Source organism: Thalia democratica, chromosome 7, assembly GCF_965202585.1.
Source record: "Thalia democratica chromosome 7, ktThaDemo2.hap1.1, whole genome shotgun sequence".
Classification (NCBI taxonomy): domain Eukaryota; kingdom Metazoa; phylum Chordata; class Thaliacea; order Salpida; family Salpidae; genus Thalia; species Thalia democratica.
The window spans coordinates 49,462,540-49,487,601 of record NC_139171.1 but is presented as its reverse complement, the minus strand read 5'-3'; the positions used below and the strand labels follow the sequence as shown (position 1 = coordinate 49,487,601).

At 25.9% G+C, this 25,062-nt stretch overlaps 1 protein-coding gene across 1 annotated transcript; it reads right to left on the bottom strand.

The window, feature by feature from the left end:
- Nucleotides 1-1,999: 1,999 nt before the first annotated feature.
- On the bottom strand, nucleotides 2,000-19,803 carry LOC145841524 (ATP-binding cassette sub-family C member 3-like). The gene is made up of 33 exons (XM_082948883.1): nucleotides 19,678-19,803; nucleotides 19,361-19,486; nucleotides 18,066-18,203; nucleotides 17,696-17,806; nucleotides 17,511-17,572; nucleotides 17,218-17,346; nucleotides 17,061-17,127; nucleotides 16,851-17,002; nucleotides 16,067-16,244; nucleotides 15,696-15,857; nucleotides 15,138-15,296; nucleotides 14,798-14,935; nucleotides 14,334-14,480; nucleotides 13,925-14,009; nucleotides 12,606-12,672; nucleotides 12,414-12,540; nucleotides 11,849-12,082; nucleotides 11,306-11,473; nucleotides 10,674-10,872; nucleotides 9,933-10,065; nucleotides 9,481-9,586; nucleotides 9,304-9,387; nucleotides 8,955-9,084; nucleotides 8,208-8,362; nucleotides 7,926-8,081; nucleotides 7,074-7,273; nucleotides 5,507-5,633; nucleotides 5,113-5,214; nucleotides 4,899-5,045; nucleotides 4,637-4,795; nucleotides 3,179-3,345; nucleotides 2,568-2,762; nucleotides 2,000-2,410 (listed from the first exon to the last, which is right to left on the bottom strand). The coding sequence occupies exons 1-33, from the start codon at nucleotides 19,735-19,737 to the stop codon at nucleotides 2,299-2,301; spliced, it is 4,482 nt and encodes a 1,493-aa protein (XP_082805009.1). The 5' UTR covers nucleotides 19,738-19,803; the 3' UTR covers nucleotides 2,000-2,298.
- Nucleotides 19,804-25,062: the final 5,259 nt, after the last annotated feature.

The window sequence follows — 25,062 nt, the reverse complement described above, 5'->3', positions numbered from 1 at the left end:
ATATAACTTTAATAAAAAAGAAGTTTTATTTTTTTTAGTCTATATTGTGACGTTACAAACTAGTTTTAAATATATTGATAAATAAAAGTTATATTTAATATAAGTTTTAGTTTGTTGTATGATTTATATGTATTACTTTAAATTAAAAGTTTTGGTAGACTTTAAAACATAAGTTTAAATACTAACTATGACTCTAAAAAATATTTAAGTTTCATACTTGTAGTACAAAACACGAAAAGTACTGAAGTGTGTGAGAACAAATATGATACAAAATCAAAAAAGCAGAATCAATTATTCAAATTTAATTAATAACCTAAAAAAAGCAGAGATTAAAAAAAAAAATAATTTATAAAAACAATTGAAATTAGCATACAAATTATTTTAAGATTAGTGTTTAAAAAATTATTTAAGTTTATTTATTTAAAAATTAGACTTTCACGTAAACTTGTTTTTGACAACTTGAAATCTTTTTACTCGATTGAACTTTAGAAAACTTGTAGGAGCGTTTGAAATTATTCCGTGTTTTTCAGTTTGATAGTTTTATAATGATTTAGCAATAAACTTCAAAAAATTTTAAGTTTGTACTGTTATTAAAAATGAATAGAAGTTTTTTAGACCTTGTTGTTTTAACTAATCAACAAGGAAAACAGAAATTGTTTATGCAAACTTGTATTTCAAAATTATCAAGTAGAACATTAAAAAATTACTTGTACACTTTGGAAGTCACTTTTACATGAACAAGTAAGACAGAAAAAATAATGAACAAAGCTCTACAGTCTTAAGTTTAAAAATGACTCAATTCTAATAAATAAGTAGTAAAAAAGGATCTATAAGTTATTTAATAGTTTATAACGATTGATAATTTTTTAACAAATTAAGCTAAATAAACTAGTTTTATTTTAGAATATTACTATAAACTATATCATAAATATAACATTAACTTAAAGAACGCAATAGTATAACGGTTTTCCTTTTCTTTTTTTTATGATACAAGATCAGAATTATTTTTTTAGATTATTTTAATTCTAAAATTTCAATATGAATATCAACACTATCTTTTTACAGTTTTATCGTGTTAGCGATATAAAGTCAAATTAGGTTTTTATTTTTCAAAGTACTAATTTCAGAAAATCACTTCAAAATACATCGATAACTTGTAAAATAAAAACAAACACAATATAATACAAGTTTGTTCAGTCACACTAATGTAATTAATTTTTTAATAAAAGTACTAACTTAAATAAATTAGTTTTGTACTGGTAAATGATTAAATTTTATTTTCTTGAATATTAAAAAAGAAAAAACTTTTTTATGCTAATATAAACTTAAGGCACTTGAACTAAGTTGCATTTTTCACAAATTTATTAAATATAAAACAAAATCAAAGCACCAAAATTAACTATAAAAGGATACATAAAAAAAACTACCAATTTCAAGGCACAACGAGCAGAAAATTATTACTATTAAAGCATAGTATTTTTAAATAAATTATTGAAATAGTATATGGTTTTATTCTTAGACTAGAAACCTTTTATACTTAAAAAAAATAAAGCTTTTAAACGTTTTTTAAGCTTATTCAAGTCTAAAGTGTTTGTTAATTATCTAAACATGTACATCGCAATTTATATTAAACTTTTATTAGTTAGTTCAGTTCAGTTCTAATAAGTATAAAGCACTTACAGTCAAATTGTAAATAATTTTAGCTACATCGTGATAAAAACTTTAACCGGATATTTTTCATCTTTTTACAAAAATATTAAGTTGTAACATAAAGTATTAAGAGTTTTTAAGATTATTAGTCATTGAAATGTTGAAGTAATATAATAAAATATAATGAGCAACCATTTATCTATGTGAAAAAAATACTAATCATAAGTATAGTAAAAGGTTCGATATATTTCAACTACTACATTGTAAATTCATTAACTACGTGACTATTCAAATTACGACAATTCAAGTTCTGACTGCTTAAACTTTAATAAAACTTTTTTAGGCCATATCTAAAAAATGAGTTTATACTTGAAAAGAAAAAACATTCTCATGTGGTTCTAACTGATAAGATTTTAATATTTTTTGAATGTTTATAAAAGGATCTAATTGAAAGTAACTCTGAATCAATAGAATTTGAATTGTCAGAATTCCAATTTTCATGCACCAAAAACTATTATACTTTTATAAATAAAATACGGAATGCGAATAAATTGTTAGTTTTAGTTTAATTCAAAACTTTTTACTAACATATATATATTGTTTTAAGAATAAGTATCAGAACTTTAAAAAATAAACTTCAATAAATTGTTATACTATTTTAGCCTCTTTAGCCATTGAATAAAATATAGAGCTTTCATTGACGAGTAAATTTTTTGGGTTGTCAAATTCTTTAATTTCTCCCTCACTCAAAACGATAATTCTGCAAAAGCAAAGTTTTAAAATCAAAGTCAAAAAAACTTACATACAACTTTGCATGCTAATTGAAAACTATGTTCATGTTTTGTTTTTACCACTATCGCTTAAAAACAACTTTCTCAACTAACATTATATTAAACAAAAAAACATAAACTTTTCACCTGTCATAATCGACTATTGTGTTTAGCCGGTGAGCAATCGTCAGAACGGTGCTTTCCCTAAATTGAGACTTTATAGTTTGCTGTATCAGCTCGTCGGTTTGCACGTCCACCGCCGCCGTGGCCTCGTCCAGTATTATTATTTTCGGTTTCCGAAGCAGCGCTCTGGCCAGGCACACAAGCTGACGTTGGCCGACACTGAAGTTCATTTGTGTTATAAATTGTTTAAATTGTTTTAGTATTAATCAGAATCTATTTGTTTTTATTTGTGTTATAAATTTTTCAAACTAGTTTTCGAAGTAGTTAGAATCTTACATTTCTGTTTATTGAACCTAAAAAGAAGCAGTTGTTTGATTTTTGCATATTTTTTTTATTTTGTTTAACACGTCTTTGATTTTTTTAAACATTAAATTTAATATTTTTTTGTTGCACTTTAATAATTAAATTAAATTTTCAAATAACTTCATGCTATAGATATTTCTATTGTATTAAAAATTTTACAACCATGCAAAGAAGAGAACTTTCATTTCCGTAGTTATAAGCAGCATAGTTAATATTATAAAAGCAACTTAAATTAAATTTTTCAAGATAGGTTCGTTGTAAACATATTCAACCTGAAATTGGAACCTCCTTCTAAGCAAGTGTGCATGAGTTTCCCAGGAAGGTGCGAAACGAGAGTTTTCAGGAAGGAAAGATCCAGAGCGCTCCAAATCTCGTTGTCGGAATGCGCCTCAAGCGGATCGAGGTTTGTTCGGAGGGATCCGGAAAACATAAATGGATCCTAAAAGATTTTTAGTTAAAAGTAATGATTTTCATACCGAAAGGGACACTAGGTTTTTTTAAAACTAATTCTGGCTATAAACATGAACAATAAAAACAAACTAAGCGTGTTTATGCTACATTTAAATGCTATAATAGAGTACTACACAAATTTTTTCCAAGCTATACAGTTGATCTACCATCTTGTTAAAAGTGTTTAAAATAATTAATACGTTGTATATAGCAAAATAATTAAAAGTTGCTCTTCACCTATGATGTAAAAGATTAAGCTGGATTTACACTATATATTAAAAACAGCATACTAAAAAACTGACTGATATAAATCTTAATAACGTTGTGTAATTTTTTTAGTAAACTACTAGTTTAATTTAAACTTACTTTGATTAGTACTAAAAACTGTAATGACAACCCGGCGTTTTGAACTACTTAAAATTTTTAAGTTGTGACAAGGTTTGCAACTAAATGAATTGTAGTTATCTTTATTTGGTAGTTTGTGCTGGTATGTTATTTTCAAAATACTATTTTAGTTGTACAAAAAACCGTTTGGAGAAGTTACAGTTTTGGAATGTATAAACTCTTTTAAGCCTTTTTTTCACATGAATTTTATTTCAACTTTTATTTTTATACATAGTAAACTTTTTGGTAGTTGTATGTTTAGTTTTTCAAGTTTTTATTGGTAATGCCATTTGTTTGTACACATAATATTTTTACCAGTTCTTTGAAATGTGCAACGTTTGTATATTTGTTCTAATAACATACAAGTTTAAAAAACCTAGTACCCCCACTCCTGTGTATGTAAATGACAGTCTACCTTAAGTTGATGTTCACAGAAAAGATTATGAAATTAAGCATAGTGTATTGCTACTATTAATATAATTAAAGTTGTTAATTTTTTTTTGATGTTGCTATATTATGGATGTAATAAATTACACCTTGTAATAAGACCTAAACTACCATAGACTTTGTGAATACAGAGTAGAAAGTACTTTATGAACAAAGCTGTAGGACCTTATGTACTTTATTTTTACTTCGTTTTAATATTTTTTCTCGTAAACTGCAGCTGTATTGACCTTTAGTATAAAAATTCTTAATATGTAAATTAGTGAAGGTGTTTCCATGTTTTGTTACTATTTTAGAAATAACTTTTACAATTTTCGTAGTAAACTAAAACTATTGCGAAGACAGACTTTGAAAAACAAAACAAATTTTACTGAAACATGCGTAGTTTTTGTAATTTAGTTATATATATAAAATTTAATATATTGTTTCATGTACAATATAGCACAACTTACTTGAGGAATAATAGCAATTTTAGATCTGAGATCGTGAAGTCCTATTTCAGCTATATTTACTCCATCAATTGTTATGTTGCCTTTCTCCGACTCTAAAATACGAAACATTGCGAGTGTCAATGAAGATTTTCCAGCCCCGGTTCTGCCTACTACACCTATCTATTAAGTTTTTTTTTTAATTCGTTTTATTTTTAAATTTTTTGATGACGATTTAATTAAACTAAGTTAGTTGTTTCACTTGTACTTTGTCTAATTTACTAACTTTTTCTCTAGCTCTTATGTCTACTTGAACTTTTTTAAGCACAAGGTCTAGGCCTTTTCTGTACCTTGTGCTATAGTTATTAAATTGAACACTGCCATGTTCAGGCCAGCTACTTTTTGGCTTCTTTTCATTAATCGTCCAAGGAGCCTGAATAAAAAATAATAAGTTGGTAGTACGTTGATTTTTGTGAAAAAACTATCAAGTTTGAACAAACTTCTGGTTTGATTTCAGAATATTCTTTTATTCTTTCAACAGACACGACTTGAATTTCAGCTTCGGTTGTTTGTCTGACTAGCCAATTTAACTTTTGTGTCATCTGTTTTGAAGCAACTTTAGTTTTAAATTATTTACAAAATAGTTTATACTTTAAGCACACAAAATTAACGAAATTTTAAATAAGGTATTTATAAGAATTATCTACTTGTGATACTTATATTACTTAACTACATTTTTAGTTGTAGCAATAACTTCGTAATTTACTTTTTTTTAATATTTATTTTTTTTATTGAAGAACCGAAAGTTAAAATAAAAACAAGTGTTTCATAACGTGCAGTTTTAATGTTTACTTTTTGTTCGATGAAAAAACCTATCAATAAACATAGGCTCACTTGTAATGCATAAGTAACTGAGAGACCGACGACAGCGCCGTTTATGGTGTTTCGTTGCACAACAGCGAACAATGCTGCGAAAAAAACAACTGCGTTTCCGACAACATCGAGCCTTATAGCGAGCCATCTGTGTAGAAACAATTTGTTTAGAAAAAAGTAGAAAATTTAAAACTTTATTAAAAGCATTAAAAATATGTAAAATGATTAAATAATATACTTATGTATATATACAAGTTTCAAGCAAGTGATAAACCTTATAAACAAAATAAATGTTTAAAAAAATCATATAACTTTTTTTTTATTGTAAGTCGTAAGAGTTATGGTTGACCAGGGGCGTAGCGTGGGGAGGGACACTGGCGCATGCGTGCCACCCAAAAAAAGAAAAATGTAAAAAAAAAGAATGTAATATCCTTTATAGTTTATTTTTTCTTAATTTGCCTTTTTTCAACTATGTTTATCTAGTATTCAAAAAGTTAAACGAAATTTTGAATACCAATTAGTGACAAGTTAGGAAGGTACATGTTATTACTCAATATACTGATTCGGTGCGTAATTGCAAAAGCGCACCGATGTTGATGAAAAACTCCATAAAATTTTTTTTATCAGTTGATTAACTTCATAAGAATTTAGACTCAAACAGTACGCAATTAATATAGCGCACCGCTGTAGTATAACCTTATGGCAGATTATTTTTCTACAAAAAAGTTTACAAAAATTCGTTACGCTTAAAGAAAAATTAAACAATTTTACAATTTTTTTTATGCTACATTGTTAAGACTACTGCTAGTTTTCGGAACTTTATTTTTGTAAACATACAAGATAAGCGTGTCGGCTAATGAGAAATAAACTTTGTTTGTGATTTTTATTTTAAACAAATACAATCAAGTGAATTAAATTTAAAAAGTATACTTTTAACTATTTTACAAAGTTGTAATAAACTGTAATAACAGTTATAAAGTTGGTCTATTTTAACTTCTATATAGCTTTATTCAAATTATGTGCAATGAGGTGTTGTTATCACTGTTGTATTGTATATTAAAGAGATTGATATTTTTTCGTAAATAAAACAGATACTTTCGTTTTTTGAATATATTAATTTTTAAAGATATAAAGTTTACTGTAAGTAACAAAAACAATTTTTATTTAGTAAGTTTACATATTTGCAAGTATAAGTAATTCTAATGAAATTTATACATTTATTTAATTGTTTAATTTTGTAATATATAAATATTTTTTTAAACAGCTAACGAACTTATTTTACTTAATAAATTTATTTCAATTATATTACTTATAAAAAGTTTTTTTATAGCTAGTTAGAAAAGTTTTAATTTAGAGGTTTTTTGAGAAAAAATTTGCGCACCCCCTGACCAAAGTACCACGCTACGCCACTGTGGTTGACCAAAGTATTATTTACAGTATACCTGGCCTACAGGGATATTTCGATATTAGGTTCAAAATACATTTAGCATTAATATACTTAGCTATGGTTTACTGGCTTTTAATTAGTTTTATGACAGTTTTGTTTAGCAGGTTTTTGAAAAAAAACATTCAAAGCAATAAAAGCAACCTGTACGATATTGTGTTGGAGTAGTAACACTTTTGGTTCATGTCGATTCTGTCGTGCGACACCTCAGTGAACTGTTTCACCATTCCGAAGGCTCTCAGCAAAGTTGATCCGGACAATGTTTCGCTGAAGTGCGAAAAGATGGGAGACCTCGAAACACTTTCTATTCTCTTCAGCTGCCTCGAAGTTTTCACGTAAAACCGCTGTAAAGTTACATTGTATGGTTTTGTCTAAATAATGTGATGAAACTTGGAAGCAAATAACCACTAATACAAGTTGAATTAACAGTGCCTAGTCTTAAAAGGGAATAACTAAAGCAAAAGCGTACTTTTCTAAAGCGTTTTCAATATATACTTTTTTAATCTAACATTTAAAACTCAATGTTGTATTTTACGATGACCGTGAGGTCTTTCTATACATCAAATCTATTGACTATAAATTCGAGCGTCGATTGCTTTATCGTGTTTAATAAGCTAACTAATAAAAGATAATGCATGAAGAATTTGAACTACAAAATTATACATTTCGAGAAACTATAGACGTTTACTTAAACGGTTTAAATGAGTTTTAATCATCGGTTTTGTCCTTTAATTTAATACATAATTTTATCTAAAAAGTTGTGAAAATAATTTAACATTTTTAGACTGTTTTACAAGCTGTTTGTTATATTTTGTTTATATCTTTACACATTTTAGGTGCTGGTAAGATAGTATAAATATTTTATCTGAGGATTTTTGTTTTCATAAAAGTAACTTTATTTAAGCTGTTGCAATTTAACAAGCAAGTATCAATAAAATTAATACAATCAAACATAGTTTAACTTATGTGTTTGTATTTTTTAAAAACTTAATTTACCTCGCAAATATAATAGAGTATGCCAAGAGGTAAAACTACGACACCAAAGATAGGAGTAGAGTACATAACAATTATCATGATGCTTAAAACTGAGTTTATAGCTTTTGTCCAAATCAGTATAGTATGTGGTAAAGTATCATCGACAATGAATATGTCCTAGTAAATTAACAAATATTTTGCTTTTTCACTTTTAAAAACAAAACTTAGATTTTAGACGTAATGTTTTAAATCTAAGTAAACAAATGGTTTGAAAATTGCTTATCTTGTTAAATTTAAAAGTACTTTGGAAAATCTGTTGATAATTCTTCCAAGTGGAATTGTGTCGAAAAAACTTGTAGTAGCTCGCAAGATGCATCGAAGCAATCCTTTGTGCATTTTTGCTGACGCTTTCAAACAGCCAATAGAAAGAGTGTACGCGTTGGTTACAACGGCAAAAGCTGTTAAAGTTATGTACGTAAAAAAATGCTATTTTAACAAATTAAACTTAGGCTTGATATATCTAAAGAACTTATGTTAAGGTTTTAAATGAAATAGGAAAAAAGGCTTTAAACAACTTTAAAAAATTGAAAAGTTTTTTTGATCAAAATAATATATAACTTTTAGCCTTCAAAATTTTGTACCTATTTAGAGCACTATATTTTTTGTAAACTGCTATGTTTTAAGTCTTTTTGTTTTTTTAAAGACTCAGATTTTTAAAATTAAAGAAATTCTTAACTTTTTAAAATAGTGCATATACGTAAATAAGCATGTTAATGTGAAAAAGTTTTCTTCAAATTTTTTAACATTTATCAAAGCGTGAATAAAGTTTTTATTTCTATATACTAAATAATTTTACAGTAAAAAGAGAAATATAAATAAGAACGTTATACTTCTAGCAAAATGTAGATTTTTATTTCCACATGTTATTTTGTATCACAACACAGTATCAAAACTAAAACTTTTTCATATGACTATCTTAAGCACTTTTGTACAGAGTGCAAAATAATTTTGAACAGAACATTTAAAAATCTTATTATTTTTAAAACCAGCCTTGAACTGCGCCTAACGCCGCGAACACTGCTATTCTCACACCGATGTTGCTTCTATACTCTTCAGCTGGTAAAGAATCCCCGTCTGCCGACCAGTCGCTCAACCAAATTGATAATCCCATTTTGGACAACTAAAGTATGTTTAAAAATTAAGGGCTGTTAATTGTTAACGGCTTTTAATATCCTTAAGTTTTGGTTTTGAAAGTAGTTACAAGTTTTAACTATTCAAGATATTAGATAATGTTTTTCTCTGTAAAACAACAATAAAGGAATACTATATTTAAAATGCTATGCAGTTGAAATATTTAAAAAAACACTTTTTGTCAATTAGAAAGTTAGCTGTATAAAACCTGTAGTAACGTCCCCGTAAAAATTATAGCTGCACACATTATGTATCCAATTGCTTGCATGTAAGCAATTATTGAAGATTTTACCTGTAAAGTAGTTTTTACCGTTAATAGTAACAGAAAGTAGACAAAATACTCTTGTAAAACATATATTAGGCAAACTTAAAATGTAAAACTTACAGAGCCTTCTTGTGGTGTTTCCTGTTTTGTTAAGGCACCTTTAGCGATGGAAAGTTTTCTTAAATGTTTTGGTTTTACAGATTTTTCACTTGAATTGGAATACAACCTGTTTTTATAAAAGTTTTCAGAAAGTTTTAAAGTACAGTAATTTTTCTCTTGATCGTGCACTTTGACTAATTTGTCATAAAATGCTTACTCATCAGAAAAAGTGTATCAAGAAGTGTTAATTTTCTTAAATGCATTGTTTAATTAATTTAAAATTTTGTTTGTTTTTGTTAGTTTTATAATTTCAAAGAATTATATAATAAAATAAAGCGATATGGAAACTTTTAATTTGCATTATTGTTTACTTTTACATATAAATATATTCAATTTTGCTTGTATCAAGTATTTCTTAATAGTTGTGAAATTTTTATAATTATATCTTATAAAACATAAAAAACTAAACTAACCTAGATTTACGCCTTCTAACATTTTCTTGTGACATCCTTCTCAGCTGATCTTCAAAATCTTCATCTCCAAGCTCCTGGACATCCGAGTAGTCATCAATAAACTCCGGCACACTTGCAAGATCTTCTTCGTTCACTTGATTAGTTATAAAAATTTTGAAATTTGCTTTTTATTTTATATTAGTATCTTTTTGTTAGCATTTTCGAGTTTAGCATTCTTTAAGCTTTAACTTGATACAGTTTTATACTTTATAAATCTTATTGTATCACGAAAAGTTTTAACATTTTAGTTGTTTATTTAATTAATAAAGATTGAATACCAATTAATACCTTTTTTTAATATCAGGCTTGTGTATGAAGGTGAACATTAAATGTTAAAATCAAAATAACTTTAAATTGGTTAAGAAAAGCAAGAAAAAATAGACTACATAAAAAAGCATATACTTTACACTCGTAGAATTAAAAAGATATTAGGCTCGAACTGAAAAAACAGTAAAATTATTGCTAAAATTGTATAGACTTATATACAAAAAAATAATTACGAAAAAGTACAACATTTTATTCAACTATTGTTTTGCAACTATTTTTCAGCTTAAGTTACACTTTTTTTCTACGAATGAAAGACCTTAAAAAATATTTTAACAATGTCTAAACTGAATCAGTAAAAAAGTTTTAAGAGATTTATTTTCTAAAAACAAAAATTGTATCTAATTTGTTTAGCTTTCGCAAGTTATTTCAAACCACCTTCGTTTTTGTCAAATGCTGTCTTTTCCTCCTCGCGCTGGTTTTTCGTGGCATAATCGCTGATCAAACTGTAAAAATCTGCCTTATTCTTCAACAACTCATCGTATCTCCCTACTTCACTAATTTTTCCTTGGTTCAAAACAATTATCTTGTCGGTTTCAGACAGATCATTCAGTCTATGAGTTACCAGTATACGTGTCTGAAATTAGTTTTACTTTGAGTTTTTATTTTTTTTTCACTTTTATACCTGTCAAATAGCTAAACAAAACTTAAACATTATTTGAATTTTTGTAAATTTACAAAACTGTATGAGTCACATGAGTATATTCAAAACCTTTTTTGAGTTAAGTTATTTAAACAAACTAAAAAAAACTACTTCGTATATGTTCAGTAAGTTTATTAAACTGATTTTTAATTTTTATCTTTTCTAAGCTTTAGCTATATTAATTACTTGATACAACTAACTAAAAAATATTTTAACTATAAATTAAAAAATCCGAATTAAAAAAGTAAAAAGACTTTAGGAACAGCTTTTTTTAGGAACAACATTTACAAACACATTTTATAGCTAGGAGAAAATGAACTACTCAGTTTAAAGTTAAAACAAAGTTCTTTGTTTAAAAATGTATCACCTTGCTTTTTAAAATTCCGTTCGGACCGATAACGTTGTCGAATATGTGTTTTCCCACGTGTGAGTCAACGGCAGACAGGGGGTCATCCAACAAATAAACTTCTGAATCTTGCAATACGGCTCTTGCAAGTGACACTCTCTGTTTTTGACCTCCGCTCAAGTTTGTTCCCTTCAAACGTATTATTATTTTGTCTTAAGCTTCATTGTTAATGCAAAACACAAACATTGAGGATTTTAAACAACTATTTGAACCTTAGAAAAAAACTTTTTATTTAGAACAAAATATTTGACTTTTATTTGTAACTATACTGGCTGTTTGTTTTTGTATTGCCGAGTGCCGAATGTGTTTAGCTGCAGCGACCTTATATATAGCTTGAAATATTACAAAAGAAACAAAAACGGTAAAAATTGTGTATAAGGTCCAAACTTATTGTAAACTTGAACTTGAAATACAGTTTTTTATTATTTTTTTAAGTTTTTATTAGTCTGAAGTAATCCCGTGATTAAAATCAAGAATAGCTTTAATGTTTGTTAATTTTGTTACCTTTTCTCCAATTTCTGTTTCATCACCGGCTGGTAAAATATCAAAATCAGTTTTCAAAGCAGTAGCATTGACAACTTTTTCGTAGACTTGTTTGTCCACATCACCAAAAAACTTCTTACCTTCATGTGCTTTAAATAAATTCTTTTCTGATTTAAATTGTTTTCCGAACAGTATATTTTCTCTAAGAGTTGCGTTTTGAATCCACGCTTGTTGAGGTACATAAGCTACTGATCCCTGAAGTAGTTTAAAGTATTTTATGGTTTTTAGATATGGTCAGGCTCAAATTTGGTTAACATTTTTTTTTTATTGTCTTTTGCGTAATACTTAAACAATTGTTTGATTTAATTTCGTAACTGTCGCTAAACTATTTTATTATGATAGCTAAAATGTAAAAAAGGTAGGTTTCAAACTTAAGCAGTTTTACACATTTTTAAAAGAAGAACATGTAAGGATGCTCGCAAATAATCAGTTTATTTTTATTTTAAAAAGGGTGTAGTATTAATTGAATAAAAACCTTAAGTACAATTAAACCGTAATTAACACCAAGTTAACTAAACAAACATACTTTCATTCCAACGTATCCGTTATTCTTCTCCATTTCGCCCAACAGAGCGGAAATGACAGATGATTTTCCACTTCCGACGTGCCCCACTATCGCAACCAGCTCCCCACGTTTTACTTCGAAGGTCACACTAAAGTAGATTATTATATAACTTTGCATAAAACGCAGTAGTTTTTTTTTTTTTGAAAAGTTTACTTGTGAAGAGTGTTTTTTCCATTTTCTTCCCAAGAGAAACTTCCATCTTTCACAACAACTTGATGTTCTAAAAACAATTTTTAAGTAACTTATGTTTTTTTCTTGCATTTGAATTTAATAGTTAAATTTTTTTTCACAGGCTAAACAATGCACAGTATATTATTATAATCTTTGATACTAAAACTATTCAACAACTTTCAAATATAAGCGTTTATAACTAATTGTGACAAACTACTTATATTTTTTGTCATCTACCAAAGATTTGTGTTTAGTAAAACGATTCCGATGTACACAACTGTGCAATGTGCAATATTAATACTTTACAAAATCTTACTTAGCTTAGGTAGAATTATTAAGTTTAGTTTAATAAAAACTGTACTACATTTTTAAGTTTTTAAACGGTAATTAATTTAATATAAGCTTTAAATACACACTAAATGTTGACTTTACTCTTTAATAAAAAAGTTTAAGTTTGAAATAGTATGATTGATCAGGTTTAATAAAAGGTAAAATTTTAAAAGAAACGTTTACAAATTATATACAGTATTGAACTTTTTAGAATTAGTTTTCGAACTTAGTTACGATAATAAAACTTTCTCATTTCGTTTCATAATGTTTTAAAATTCAGGTATTAACTTTAACTAGACTTATCTTAGGATTTCGTTTTTACATGCTTGAGTTTTATTATTTGTATATAATGATTTATTTTGTTAAAATAGTAGCTTCTTTTTAGATAATTATATGTCCTGGACAATACGTTAAAAGGTATCCAAGTGGTATGCGACTCGATAACTGAAAGGTCTTCGGACTAAACATTTTGAGCTTTTTTATTTGCCGTTCAATAAACAATATATATATATTATGAGTTTTTAGTGATGTCAGTTGAAGAACCGGTTTTTAAGTATGATTTTGTTTTTTTGATAAACCAAAACTAAACTAAATTTTTTCGTAATTATAAACTTAATATTCGGAACTTTAAGGTAAATTTTGATAAAAATAAATTGAGTGGGTTAAACTTATTACATAGAACTTGATTTAGTCTAATATAAGTAATGTTATTTTTTAAACTTAAACTGTAAGCTTTTTATCGATTAAAAGCAGTACACATCACTCAAAATAGCAATTAATAAATCAAAGTAAAATTAAAGCTTAACAAACCAAGATAATGTTAAGTTTTTTAGTATTAAACTTAAAACCAATATAGATATATTTTTAGTACGCTATTGTAGGTACGCACTTTTGGCATTGTTTAAAATGTGTATTCAATTGGAAGATTGGTTTAATTAGTTTTAATATATATAAAATTTTCATTCCCAAACCTCCAACATAATTACGGTCTACTGCATTCAGATCTACTTCTGAGCTAAGCAAATAGTCTTTTATTCTTTTTGCAGAAACTTGAGCCTGTAATATACCTTGTTTAAACTTAAACTAACTTTAAAAATCTTTTACAGTCTTTGTAAAGTTTAAAGTTTTATGTATGCAAAACCTAAAAACATCATTAAGTTGTCTTTAATAAAGTATTTTTTTACTAGTTTTTGCTCGCAAACTATTTTGATAAAGTTTTAAAACAGTTTTTTTCTAAAAAAGCATACTAAGTATTTATTAGACTTAAACAAAAAGCTGAACTAAATAGTACGTTTTACTAAGAAAAATATTTTTATGTATGTAACTCTAATACCGAGATCATTAACTTGAAGTATTAAAGTATATTACAAAACAGCTAACGTTAATGAGAGTAGTGAAAACTTTCGGCATCATATTAAGTGGGAACTTCATAATATTGAAAAGCGAAATTGACACAAAAGTTTTAGTTGAGTCGAGCACTCTTTCTGGGGAAATAGCCAAGTACACTCCAAAAGATACAACGGTGACCTTGAGGTATATATTTGAAAACTTTGTAAACTTTTTTACAGGTTTGGTTGTTAATTTTTCCAATAGTTAATAGTTACTTACTTTAAAAAGTTTATAAATAGAGACTAAAATGATATTCAGAATTTTTTCATATTTCTATTTGTTGCTATTTCTTGATTATTGTCTCTTTACTTTACACTTGTTATTAGTGTTTTATAATTAAGCATTTTTTTACACAGGTATACATATATAGTTAATATGCAAAACACTGCAGTTTTACAATTGTAAACTTGGTTTAACTGTTTTAGTTATTATATATTTATTTCGAAGTAACTCACAAAATATGGTGTCATACTGCATAAACCGGTACAAGCTGCTTTTAACACAGCAATTTTTTTCAAGTTTTTTAACTCTTCTGATCTAATTTTTTGTACTTGTTTCTCAAAAGAAGGTTCCCAGCCGTACATCTTAACCACCTGTGGATTTAAGTAAAAAAATAAGCTTAAAAAAAATACATATCCTTTTAATTTTCTTATAAAACTATGTAACAAATAAGTATAGTAAAAGTCATTTATATCATATGGTTTTATAACCGCTACCGAATATTTAATCTAAAAACAACAATAAGTTGAACAACGTTTATTTACAGTAACTTGAATACAAAAGCTATTTTATTACTTTAATTCCATTCAGAACTTCGTTTATTAGTTTTACCCTCTCATCTTTTAGCTCCATGTTTTCCATTGAATAAAACTTTAACTTTTTCATTAAAAAAGCATTCAATGGCATTATGGCAACCATGATTGAAATTCCAGCTATTGCAGCCACTTGTAGTTGCTGTATTTAATATTTTATTAAACTAGTCTAAATATTAACAAATTTTACTTTACAACACAAATAGTTAAAATAAAGTAAGCAGTTTAATTCTAATAATAGTTTTAATTTTAAATTTTGTTGTACTTTTTACTAGCAAAGTATAATTCGTTTAAAGAGTTTTTTTTTTCCTTTGGAAGTAATGTCAAATGGGTTTTAAAGTTGACATAACTTTACTATCCTATTTACTTTATAATGAATAAAGACTTTTGTTTTATTTGTCAGTTGCTATTTGATTTTTATTTATAAACAACTATTTACAAAGAACAAGTAAATTACGTTTAAGAGTAAACATACAACCACAAGATAACTGAGATTAAACTAAAACTTGCAAAACAACATTCGAAACTGTCACAAACACACCTTCCACAGTAGTATGGTGCAAACTGTTATTTGGACTGGTCCGGACCACAGTATGTTCAAGTAAGTCATGAGATCCATGAGTCGATGAGTGTCAGTTGACATCAAGTTCAATATTTCGCCCAACGTAGCTTTTTGCTTGGCGTAATTTGAAATTCTCAACGCCTGAAAAACTAATTTTTCAAAATGCTTAACTAAAGTATTGTGACAGAGTTTGATTACTTGTTTTAGTTGAAAACACAAGCATTTAGAGTTGTACAAAGTAAATGTACTTTATTGTTTTCAGAAAGTTAAAAGTATGTATTTAAACAATAAAGATATATTTTAATTTCAAAACATATAAATGCTCAAAAAGTAAACAAGTAAAAATAAACCTTATCGTAAATAACAGTGATGAGTGAAGTCCTAATCCTCATGCCAACCAAATAACACTTGTGAAAATACTGCTGCAGACAAATTGCTTCCAGTATGGATACTAAATACATGCAGACAGCCAATAGGTATCCTTGATAAACTGGCGAGTCTTTGCTACGGATGAACTCTATCAAGGATCTACAGAAAATAGGAGCAACATTATATCGTGTAACATCATATTTGTAAACTTTTTAGTAACTTTTTCAAAACCACTACTTAAAAATAAAGTTTTTGTGTATTAGTTTCAGATGAAATCAGACATTACAAGAGTTTTTTCTAGAGCTTTAAATTTTTTATTACCCATTATAGGGACCAGTACATTTATTTCTATTTTTTTAATTTTTATTTTAATTTTCAGTCTTGCTTTTTTTCAACATATAAAACAGAAGTTATAAGTAATACGTTTGCTGAGAATTTATTTATTTATTTATCTTAAAGGAATGTAAAAACAATTTTTTTAAACTTTATTTGAATTAATAAATGCATCTACAGATTCAAATAGTCCTTAAAAACCAAAAATTCGGAAGTATTTGTAGTGTTTTAAAACTAATCAAGTTAAAAATAAAACAATTTTAGAAGTCTTTATAGAAGAAATACAATAAATCGCTAAAAAATTGTGAAAAACATTAAAAACTAAATTTAGGTTATACAGTAAACTGCATGTATGTACGAGTTAAATTAAAAATAAAATTGCAAAATTTCAACAACTGCAGGCTTTTATATTTTGTTTAAATAAAGACTAACTGTAGTAAAACAGGTTTAAAGAACTGAAACACATCATTCAATAATTTTAAAAGAACTCCAGCAAGACATGGTTTCCAGTGTTGATACATCAAAGCTTTCCAAATACTTGGTTTGAGGGAAGATGATTTCTTAGTTTTAACGGTGTCTTTTTCCTAATAATATTGAGTTTTTTTTAAATAAATATTTTGTTGCTTAAAAAAAGCTAATTACGTTTGTATGCTTTTCATCGAAACCTTCATTTGCGTACGTTAGTAAATCATTCTGTACTGTTGATTCTCTATGATGTTTAAAACTTTTAAGATTCAGGAATAACACTTACTAAAAATTGAAATGATGCTTTTAAATACTTAAGTTTAAATAAACTTACTCTGCTCTCTTTCTTTCTCTATCCCAAAAAGTCTTAAACACTTTCCCTACATTTCTTGATCCATCATTTATATTCAATTCCCATACGTCATCCGTCGTCAATGGTTTGCGGTGACCTAACATGATCACTCTGAAAAAAAAAGTATACTCATGTATATTGTTAACTAAGTAGTAATAATTTAAATTTAGTACTATTCAGTATCAAAAGATGCACGGAATATAAATTATATAGAGCAAATTTTTTTTGTAAAGTTTTTAAACTTATTTTAAGTTTTACAAGTTAAACAAACATACGGGTTATACCACCAGAAAAACAGTCTGTTGATGAATGACGAGTGTTCTTCAGGTGACTGTTTCTGTTTGAAAATGAAGTTTAATGTATTACGTCAAATTATTTAATGTTTTGTCAAAATGTTGATGAAGTTTTCCAAAAAATCTGTCAGGCTTTCAAGTAAATTTAACTATGAAAAGTTGCAAACCTTTTTTCGTATTGTTTTTTCTGCAAAGCAGTGCAAAACAAGCATGAATAAAATCGAGCAAAAGTAGCAGATAAAAAATATCATCTCTACTAAGTCCAACGCAGATCCATCCTAAAATTCAATTAAATTGAAAAGTTTGTTTAGAAGCTTTTTTATACTTATTATACTTTTTAAGCTACTTTATACTTGCTGATAAGAAATCTAAAAAAAAAATATATTGTTAGTAAAAATTTAATATATTGATTTTTTTTAATCTTAAGTCTTACTTCTAATATTTTTTCGAAAACTGTAATATTTACAACTTATAAATACTTTAAATAAATTAAGATATTCCCTTAAGAAACTAATTTAAACATAAAAATTAAAATACGTTGTAAAAAGCGTCTTTGAATTTTTGCGTGCCCATCACAACTGCACTCAAGAAAAGTAACAACCAAAAATTAAACATAAAGCCACTGGTCACTTTTCTTTTGTTTTTTTGGTACTGTTGTATTTTCATTGCGAGTATCTGGTAAATGAACATTTTTCAGAAAGTAGTAATTTTTAGTTGTTCTATTCAAAACTTGGTTTAAAATTTATTCATTTAAGTAGTTTTCATCGTTTTTAAGTTAGAAAACATTTTTTAAACCTGAGGAGATTTTTTTATTGCTTTATATTACAATTTAAAAAATAAATAAACAGATTTAAAAGTTTTCAAGTATTACGCTTCTTTTTTTATTTAAAGAAATTTCTCAACTTCATTTAGAATTAAATTGTTTTTATTTTAAACAGTAAAATATTATTGTTATGTTTAAAGACTTGCCACTTTATAAACAACTAAAATTGATAAAACCAAAACTTTTTATACCAGAGATATTATAAAACCATTCATTATTTATTGTACTTCTACTTATAAAGGTTAATTTTAGCTTCAACTAAGAAAAAAACAGCTTATATACTAATTAAAAAGGCTTGAATAGTTAACCAAGTTGTAATAGTGGGTTAAGCAAAAAGCTTTATATGAATAGTATAAAACGCAATTAACTTCTTTAAAATTTGATAACTGTGTACTTTTTACTTTAAAGATGACAATAAAAGTTGTCAATTTAAATATAAGGAGAATAATCCATGATAATTTTTTTAATTTTGTTTATAATACAATGTTTCACTCGCTTTAAACTAGTCAAACTTTAGTTTATTTTATCTCAAGTTTAGCCTATTGTCTTCCTGCATGTTATTGTAGAAAATTTTACAGGCTTTATTCAACTGATGATCTCGTTTGACTAGTTTCAAGCGAGTGAAACATTGTATTGTTAATAAAATTTAAAATTTATAATTGAAATTTAATAACTAATAAATAACTATTCATCAATAAAAAAAAAATTGATTGTTAAATTTTAAAGACTAATTGCATTTTATAATTTATTTTTAGTGGTCGTTTTTTGTAAACAAAGTTTTAAGTTATTGATACTTTGAAAAAGACAAATAAGACTAACTAATTATCAAACTGTTAAAAGACAAAAGCTTTTAAATCTTAATACAGTGCTGAAATTCAATACAAAAAGCCTAAACTAACAATCAAGAAAAATGTTTTAGTTTTAAAACGTTAAATAAAAGTTTTAACTTTTTTTTTCCCAAAAAACAACATATCTAAGTTAATGATAAACTCAATTACAATTTACTAACGCAAGACGCAGATATTAAGCAAGGTGTAACGAAACTAGCTATTGAGTTTTTAGCACCATAAGAGTTTTGTACAATCCTGTATATTAGTTGAGATAAACTGGTGGCTAAAAGAAATGAGCCAGTTGTCTGTATCGAATAATAAACGTTTTATGTATTTTTTTACAACTAATAATAGTTGAATGATTTCGGAAATCTTAAAGGTTGTTTACTACTTTATGTTTAAGTAAAGTTAAAAGAATAACTTACTCAGCATAACTTAGTTTTTTTTTAATAAGTTTTATTTACTATGAAAAAAACTTTTCGAATTAAAAACTAACCGCTTTCAAAAAGTAAACCCTGGTAATTTTTAACAGTTTTTCTTTTGATTTATTTTCCATATAGAAAAAAATAGGTGATAATACAAATAGATAGGCGCACGGAATCCAGACCAAAACTACATTTTGGAAACAATCGGTAAACTTCGGGTATTCTAATACTGAAAAGTTCTGTTCCTGTTAAGTTTAAACATGATCATGACTGAAGAAGTTTATGATTTAAAAAAACTTAAAGTTGAGTTATAACAGATTTTTAACTGTACAAAGTTTGTTGTCTATAGTATAAATGTTAGAGTGGTTTGATTTATTAGAAAGTTCTTAATCAGATATTATACGACAGTCGACTTTATGTTAATACAAAGCTATAAAATTATTTACAAAGCAAAACTTAACAAGTATAAATGTTACGTTCTTTTACTACCTTAAACATTTTTTGTGGTACTTAGTAATTAGTTTTACCTAAATTTTTTTTGAATTAGTTAATTATTTGAAACTTTAATAAAATTATATTTTGTTTTATTACTAATATTTGTATATATACAAATTGACTTAATTTTTTACCAAAATGAAGTTAATCTTTGCACTAATTTTAAAAGTTAATATCGTTAAAATATAACTTAAAGTATTAAATTATCCGTCAGTAGATAAATGTATACACACAAAATTTTTATAGTTTATATTAAAACTTTTGTTCTAAAAACTTAATTAAATTTTTTATTGCTGTAAAGCGTTAGTTTTAGGTACTAAGAACATGAAAACTTTTTATAAAAACATTCGCTAACTAAAACCTAAAAAATTTGCAAAATTTTGTTTCCACTTAGTAATAAAAGTTAAAATACATCTTTTATAAATCTATATATAATTAATATTTTCGTTGTTAAAACACATATAAATCCTTTCTAAACTATAACCATAGTATTCAAGTTTCAATAAATTAAACTTAATGTTATACACTTTCTGACCAATAACAATGTATTAAAGTAGTTTACTTTAAGTATATATTGCAATTGTAAACATATTCTAAAAAATAAAAAATTAATAATAGTAAATCAAGTATTATACATTTTTATATTTTAAAATACTTACCCACAAACTGGAATTACAGTATTTAATAAAAAAACTATTATTTTCCATGTCACGAGTTTAAGTATTCTATGATTCTTTTATTTATTAAAGTCTGTTAAAATAAAATGTTTTATAAATACCATTGTATTTAACATGATTGAATACTTATAAACTTGTTAGAGTAATTTTTGCAAACTAGTTTAGTAACAGCTTCAGACAATTATTTTGATAGTCCTAATTAGTAACTAGTTTTTAAGATAAAAATTAACTGTTAACACAAATTTCCTAAAAGTGGCTTTGAAAAATACTATTTTAATATCTTTTCAGCATAAAATTTTTTTTAAACAATTAGGTTTTATTGATACTTGAGTATCAAATAACTAACGCTGTTTTTATCTTTAGATTTATCTTTAAATAAATCTTGCAGTTTGCTGTTTTAAGGCTTATAAAGTGCAACTTTTAGTTTAAGCGTGAAACTATTTGTTGACTAAGTTGTGTTTGCTACTATTTTTGATATTAAAATTTTTAGTTAATATGAAATAAATTTACAACTTTTTGCGTACTTGATTTTCATTTATACAACAGTCATGAACCGAAGAAGAACTAATTACAAAACTAAATACACTGAAATAACAACAGAAAAATAATAGAGAAAATATATATTAAATTGAAGCCAGTACAACGCACTAAGTTTAATCTTTTTTTAAATGGTATAACTACAAAAACCTACGCAATCATATCATAAACATTTAGCTAATCTTAATATAGAAAGCTGTTGTTTATAAGTCATAAGGTAAAAAAACGACAAGGTTTACTTCATCGACAGAGACAGCGTTTGTTATCTGAAGCTAGAGTATCAATTATACTTAAGTTAGATGGAAATTTGCTTCCATTAAAACTGTTAATGCATGCAATCAACTACAGTTTTAAGGAAGAGAAAAATATCGACTACATATTTGATAAAACATAACAGCGACCGGAATGAAAAACGATATTGCTAATGAAATCGAATTATTTGACTTTTTAACTCGCTAACTAGTACCAGATCAAAAAGCAATATACGTACTTTTCTTCTTCAACTTTTAAATTTTTCTTAAAAAAAAATTTGGTAAAGTATTACTAAATGTAGATGTATAACTTTTTTAAAGAGCAAATATAATGCGAGTGATGTGGTAAAAATAAAAATCATGAATGTAATAATGCAAATGATATATTCAAAAAAAAAAAGTTTAGAATAAAAACATTTTAAAAATTTACAAAAAGCAATGTAAGAAGCGCTTATTATATTAAAAAAAACGTTTAATTGCTTTTATAAAAAAAAAAAAGATTTATTTGTAGTAGATTTCAAAGTAATCTTCTAAAATTAAACCAGTTTATTATTATTTGATTAGCTTAATTTATTATTAAAGTTATTAGAGTGTATTACTTAGTTAGTTAAAGTAAGTAAGTAATTCAGATAAAAAACATTTTAAAAAGCTACAAAAACAGTGTAAGAAACACTTAATATATTTACAAAAAAAAAACGTTGACTTTTTTTTTTTAATGATTTATTTGTATTATATTTCAAATTAATCTTCTAAAACTAAATTAGTTGGTTAATATAGGATTAGCTTTACTAAAGTTCAACAATAAATTTTAATAAAACTATTAAGTTAAAAAATTATAAAAAATCTTAAAACAATTTTACAACTTTTATAAAGTTCAATCTAATTTATAGAATTTAATTTTCAAAAGTTAAATTTACGTGAGTATAAAACTTTTGTAATGTACAAACTTAAGCAAATTTTTGACCCAGGCCTTAAAACTGTTTTTATGCTAATTTGAATTGTTTTTACAGACTGAATACTTAAAAAACTAAGGCCCTTTTATGGTCACTACTAAACATAAAAAAGTTAATTTTATATTATTTCTATTGTTTTAGACTTCATTACATTATGTTTTACATATTATTGGTATAAAAGTTTAATATGTTTTAAGAGTCATTGTTGAATACTAAAACTTTTTTTGTAGTGTACCAGAGTTGTACTTTACCAAAAAATATATAACCATAAAACAAACTGAAATTTATTCTAAATATAACTTTCATGTATCAATTATACATATATCTGAAACTAGTCTATAATATAGTCACAAGATACTCTTCGAGAAAATAAAACTCCTTTGATATTAACTTTTTTATACACTAAACTAATTAAAGTTACTAGTTTATTAATAAACTTATTATACAGCCCGATTTAGTTCCAATGGATGTTTATGGATGGATGACTTAACTTTTTCTAATACACATGTTTTGAAAAATACGTATAGTGAAAAAATGCATCCATTAATTCTTTCAGCCAGGTTTCTCTTAATTTTTGTTATTCCGATAAGGTTTCGGAGAAAAGGAGCCGATAAGAACAAACCCAAAATAATCAAAATACTTAGTTTTACGCAATTTGTTATTTCAAAAAAGTGCATATTGGATTAATCAATACGCCAATGTCACGGTTGCTACCTCTAAATATGATTAAAACTTTTAAGTGCTAAAAATTTCGAAATAGTATAACCAGTTAGTAAAAACTACTTGATATTTGCACGCTATATAAATTTTGAAAGCGGTAGAAAAACTAGTAAACTTAGGAATTCGTTTTTGTGGAAACAGAAGTTATACAAAATTGCCAAACACTATGTGTGTTTCAGATTTTGTTTTGAAAATCGTAAAAGAGACATTTAAGTTATAATTTTGGATTTTTCGTTCTTATTTTATTATTTTTTTATTTTCAAAATAAATATTCAAAAAAAAACCTTTTAATCTGTAATTTTAAAATTCATAGCTTGATTCTTTGTTTAAGAAAAATAATTTACTTAAAAGCAATAACAATAGAACGTTTTTTTTTTTTTGCACTTTTAACAGTTAGTCAGACTTCTTTAGATGGTTTAAGACCCTTAATTGCGTGTCGAAGTCTTTATGAACAAAACAATTTTTTTAAATTTTGTTTGGTTTATTGGTTATACCGCAATACGCATTTTAACTTCAAAAAGATAAATGAAAATAATACATTACTTAGCGGTACAATAACTATTTTAGAGAATGTCTGACGTTAAAAAATGGTTCATTTAATATCTTTACTTAGTATATTACACCTGTGAATTGAAAATATTTGAAATGTTGTCAATTTTTTAATTTAAAGTTTAGGAGGTTTAAAAACAGATTATATATAATATTTTAATTATTCTGATAAAAGTAACGGAAGTTACTTAGTTAAGTTAAGTTAGTAAAATATTCAAAAATAACTATTTAAGTACTATTTATTTTTATAGCTAATCTATGAATAAAGTTTAAGTTTTAATAAAAACTATCTAAACTATTTGTTTTTGTACTTTTTAAGGTTATTTAATGCTGAAAAGTAGACAAGCCTGATTAATATAATTAAATACTTATTCCATGTTTCAAAAATTTTTGAAATAGTATATTAGTATTTCCGATAACTTATACTTTTTGGTTTAAGGTAATCAAAGTTTAAACAATGCCAAACTGAACAGTTTTGTTGACAAATATATTTTTTTATCTTAACAATTGTTTATTAAATCGTTATGTATGTCCTTAATATTTCAATATTTTTTTATCAGCAAGCAATGCAGAATATTTAATTATTTAATAAAAAGTTTAAAACATTTTGATCAGGTAGTTAAAGCTTTTTGAACTTTGCACGCTTAGTTAATTATGCAATTCTTGTTAACTTTGCAAGCCTTATAACTAAATTCATGGAACATTTAAGCTTAAATTTTGATTGATGTTTTGAAGTTCATTTGAATTACAATATTATTTTTATTTTTGCGCGCTTTGACACTTTTGTATTTTTTTATCGAAAAAAAAATCTTGCTTTTAACTAACTAGTTTTTTTTTATTGCATGCTTTAAATTTTTCTACAAGACTTTGTAAAATTAATTTCAGACGAAGTTGTGAAACCATAGAGTTTCGGAATTTTATTCAAACAATAAGCCTCTCTTTTTAGCCAGTTAAGATACTTGCTCTAAATATAAATAAGTGCATGTATTTGTTAGAACAGGGTTTAAAAAACTGCGACCCGCGAACTTTTTTTTTCTTTATAATAGGATGTGGTCCATGAAAAGTAAAGTTCGCAGCCTGCAAAAGTACAAATGTTGCCCACAAAAGGAAGTTGTGAAACTTATACTAAACTAGATATTTCGGATTCATAATGAAAAGCAAAAAAAAGTTGCTGGTACAATTCACAAAAAGTTTTAAACTTACACTTTATACTTTTGGTCTATTAAGAAGAGTAAAAATTGCGACCTGTGAGTATTTTAAAACTTGAAATTTTT

Coding starts and splice junctions, on each gene's coding strand:
- LOC145841524 (XM_082948883.1), bottom strand. CDS start 19,737: ATGGAAAATAAATCAAAAGAAAAACTGTTAAAAATTACCAGGGTTTAC. Junction 17,003..17,060: donor TCGATGAAAAGCATACAAAC/GTAATTAGCTTT, acceptor CAATATTATTAG/GAAAAAGACACCGTTAAAAC. Junction 14,010..14,333: donor TTTTCACTACTCTCATTAAC/GTTAGCTGTTTT, acceptor GGTATATTACAG/GCTCAAGTTTCTGCAAAAAG.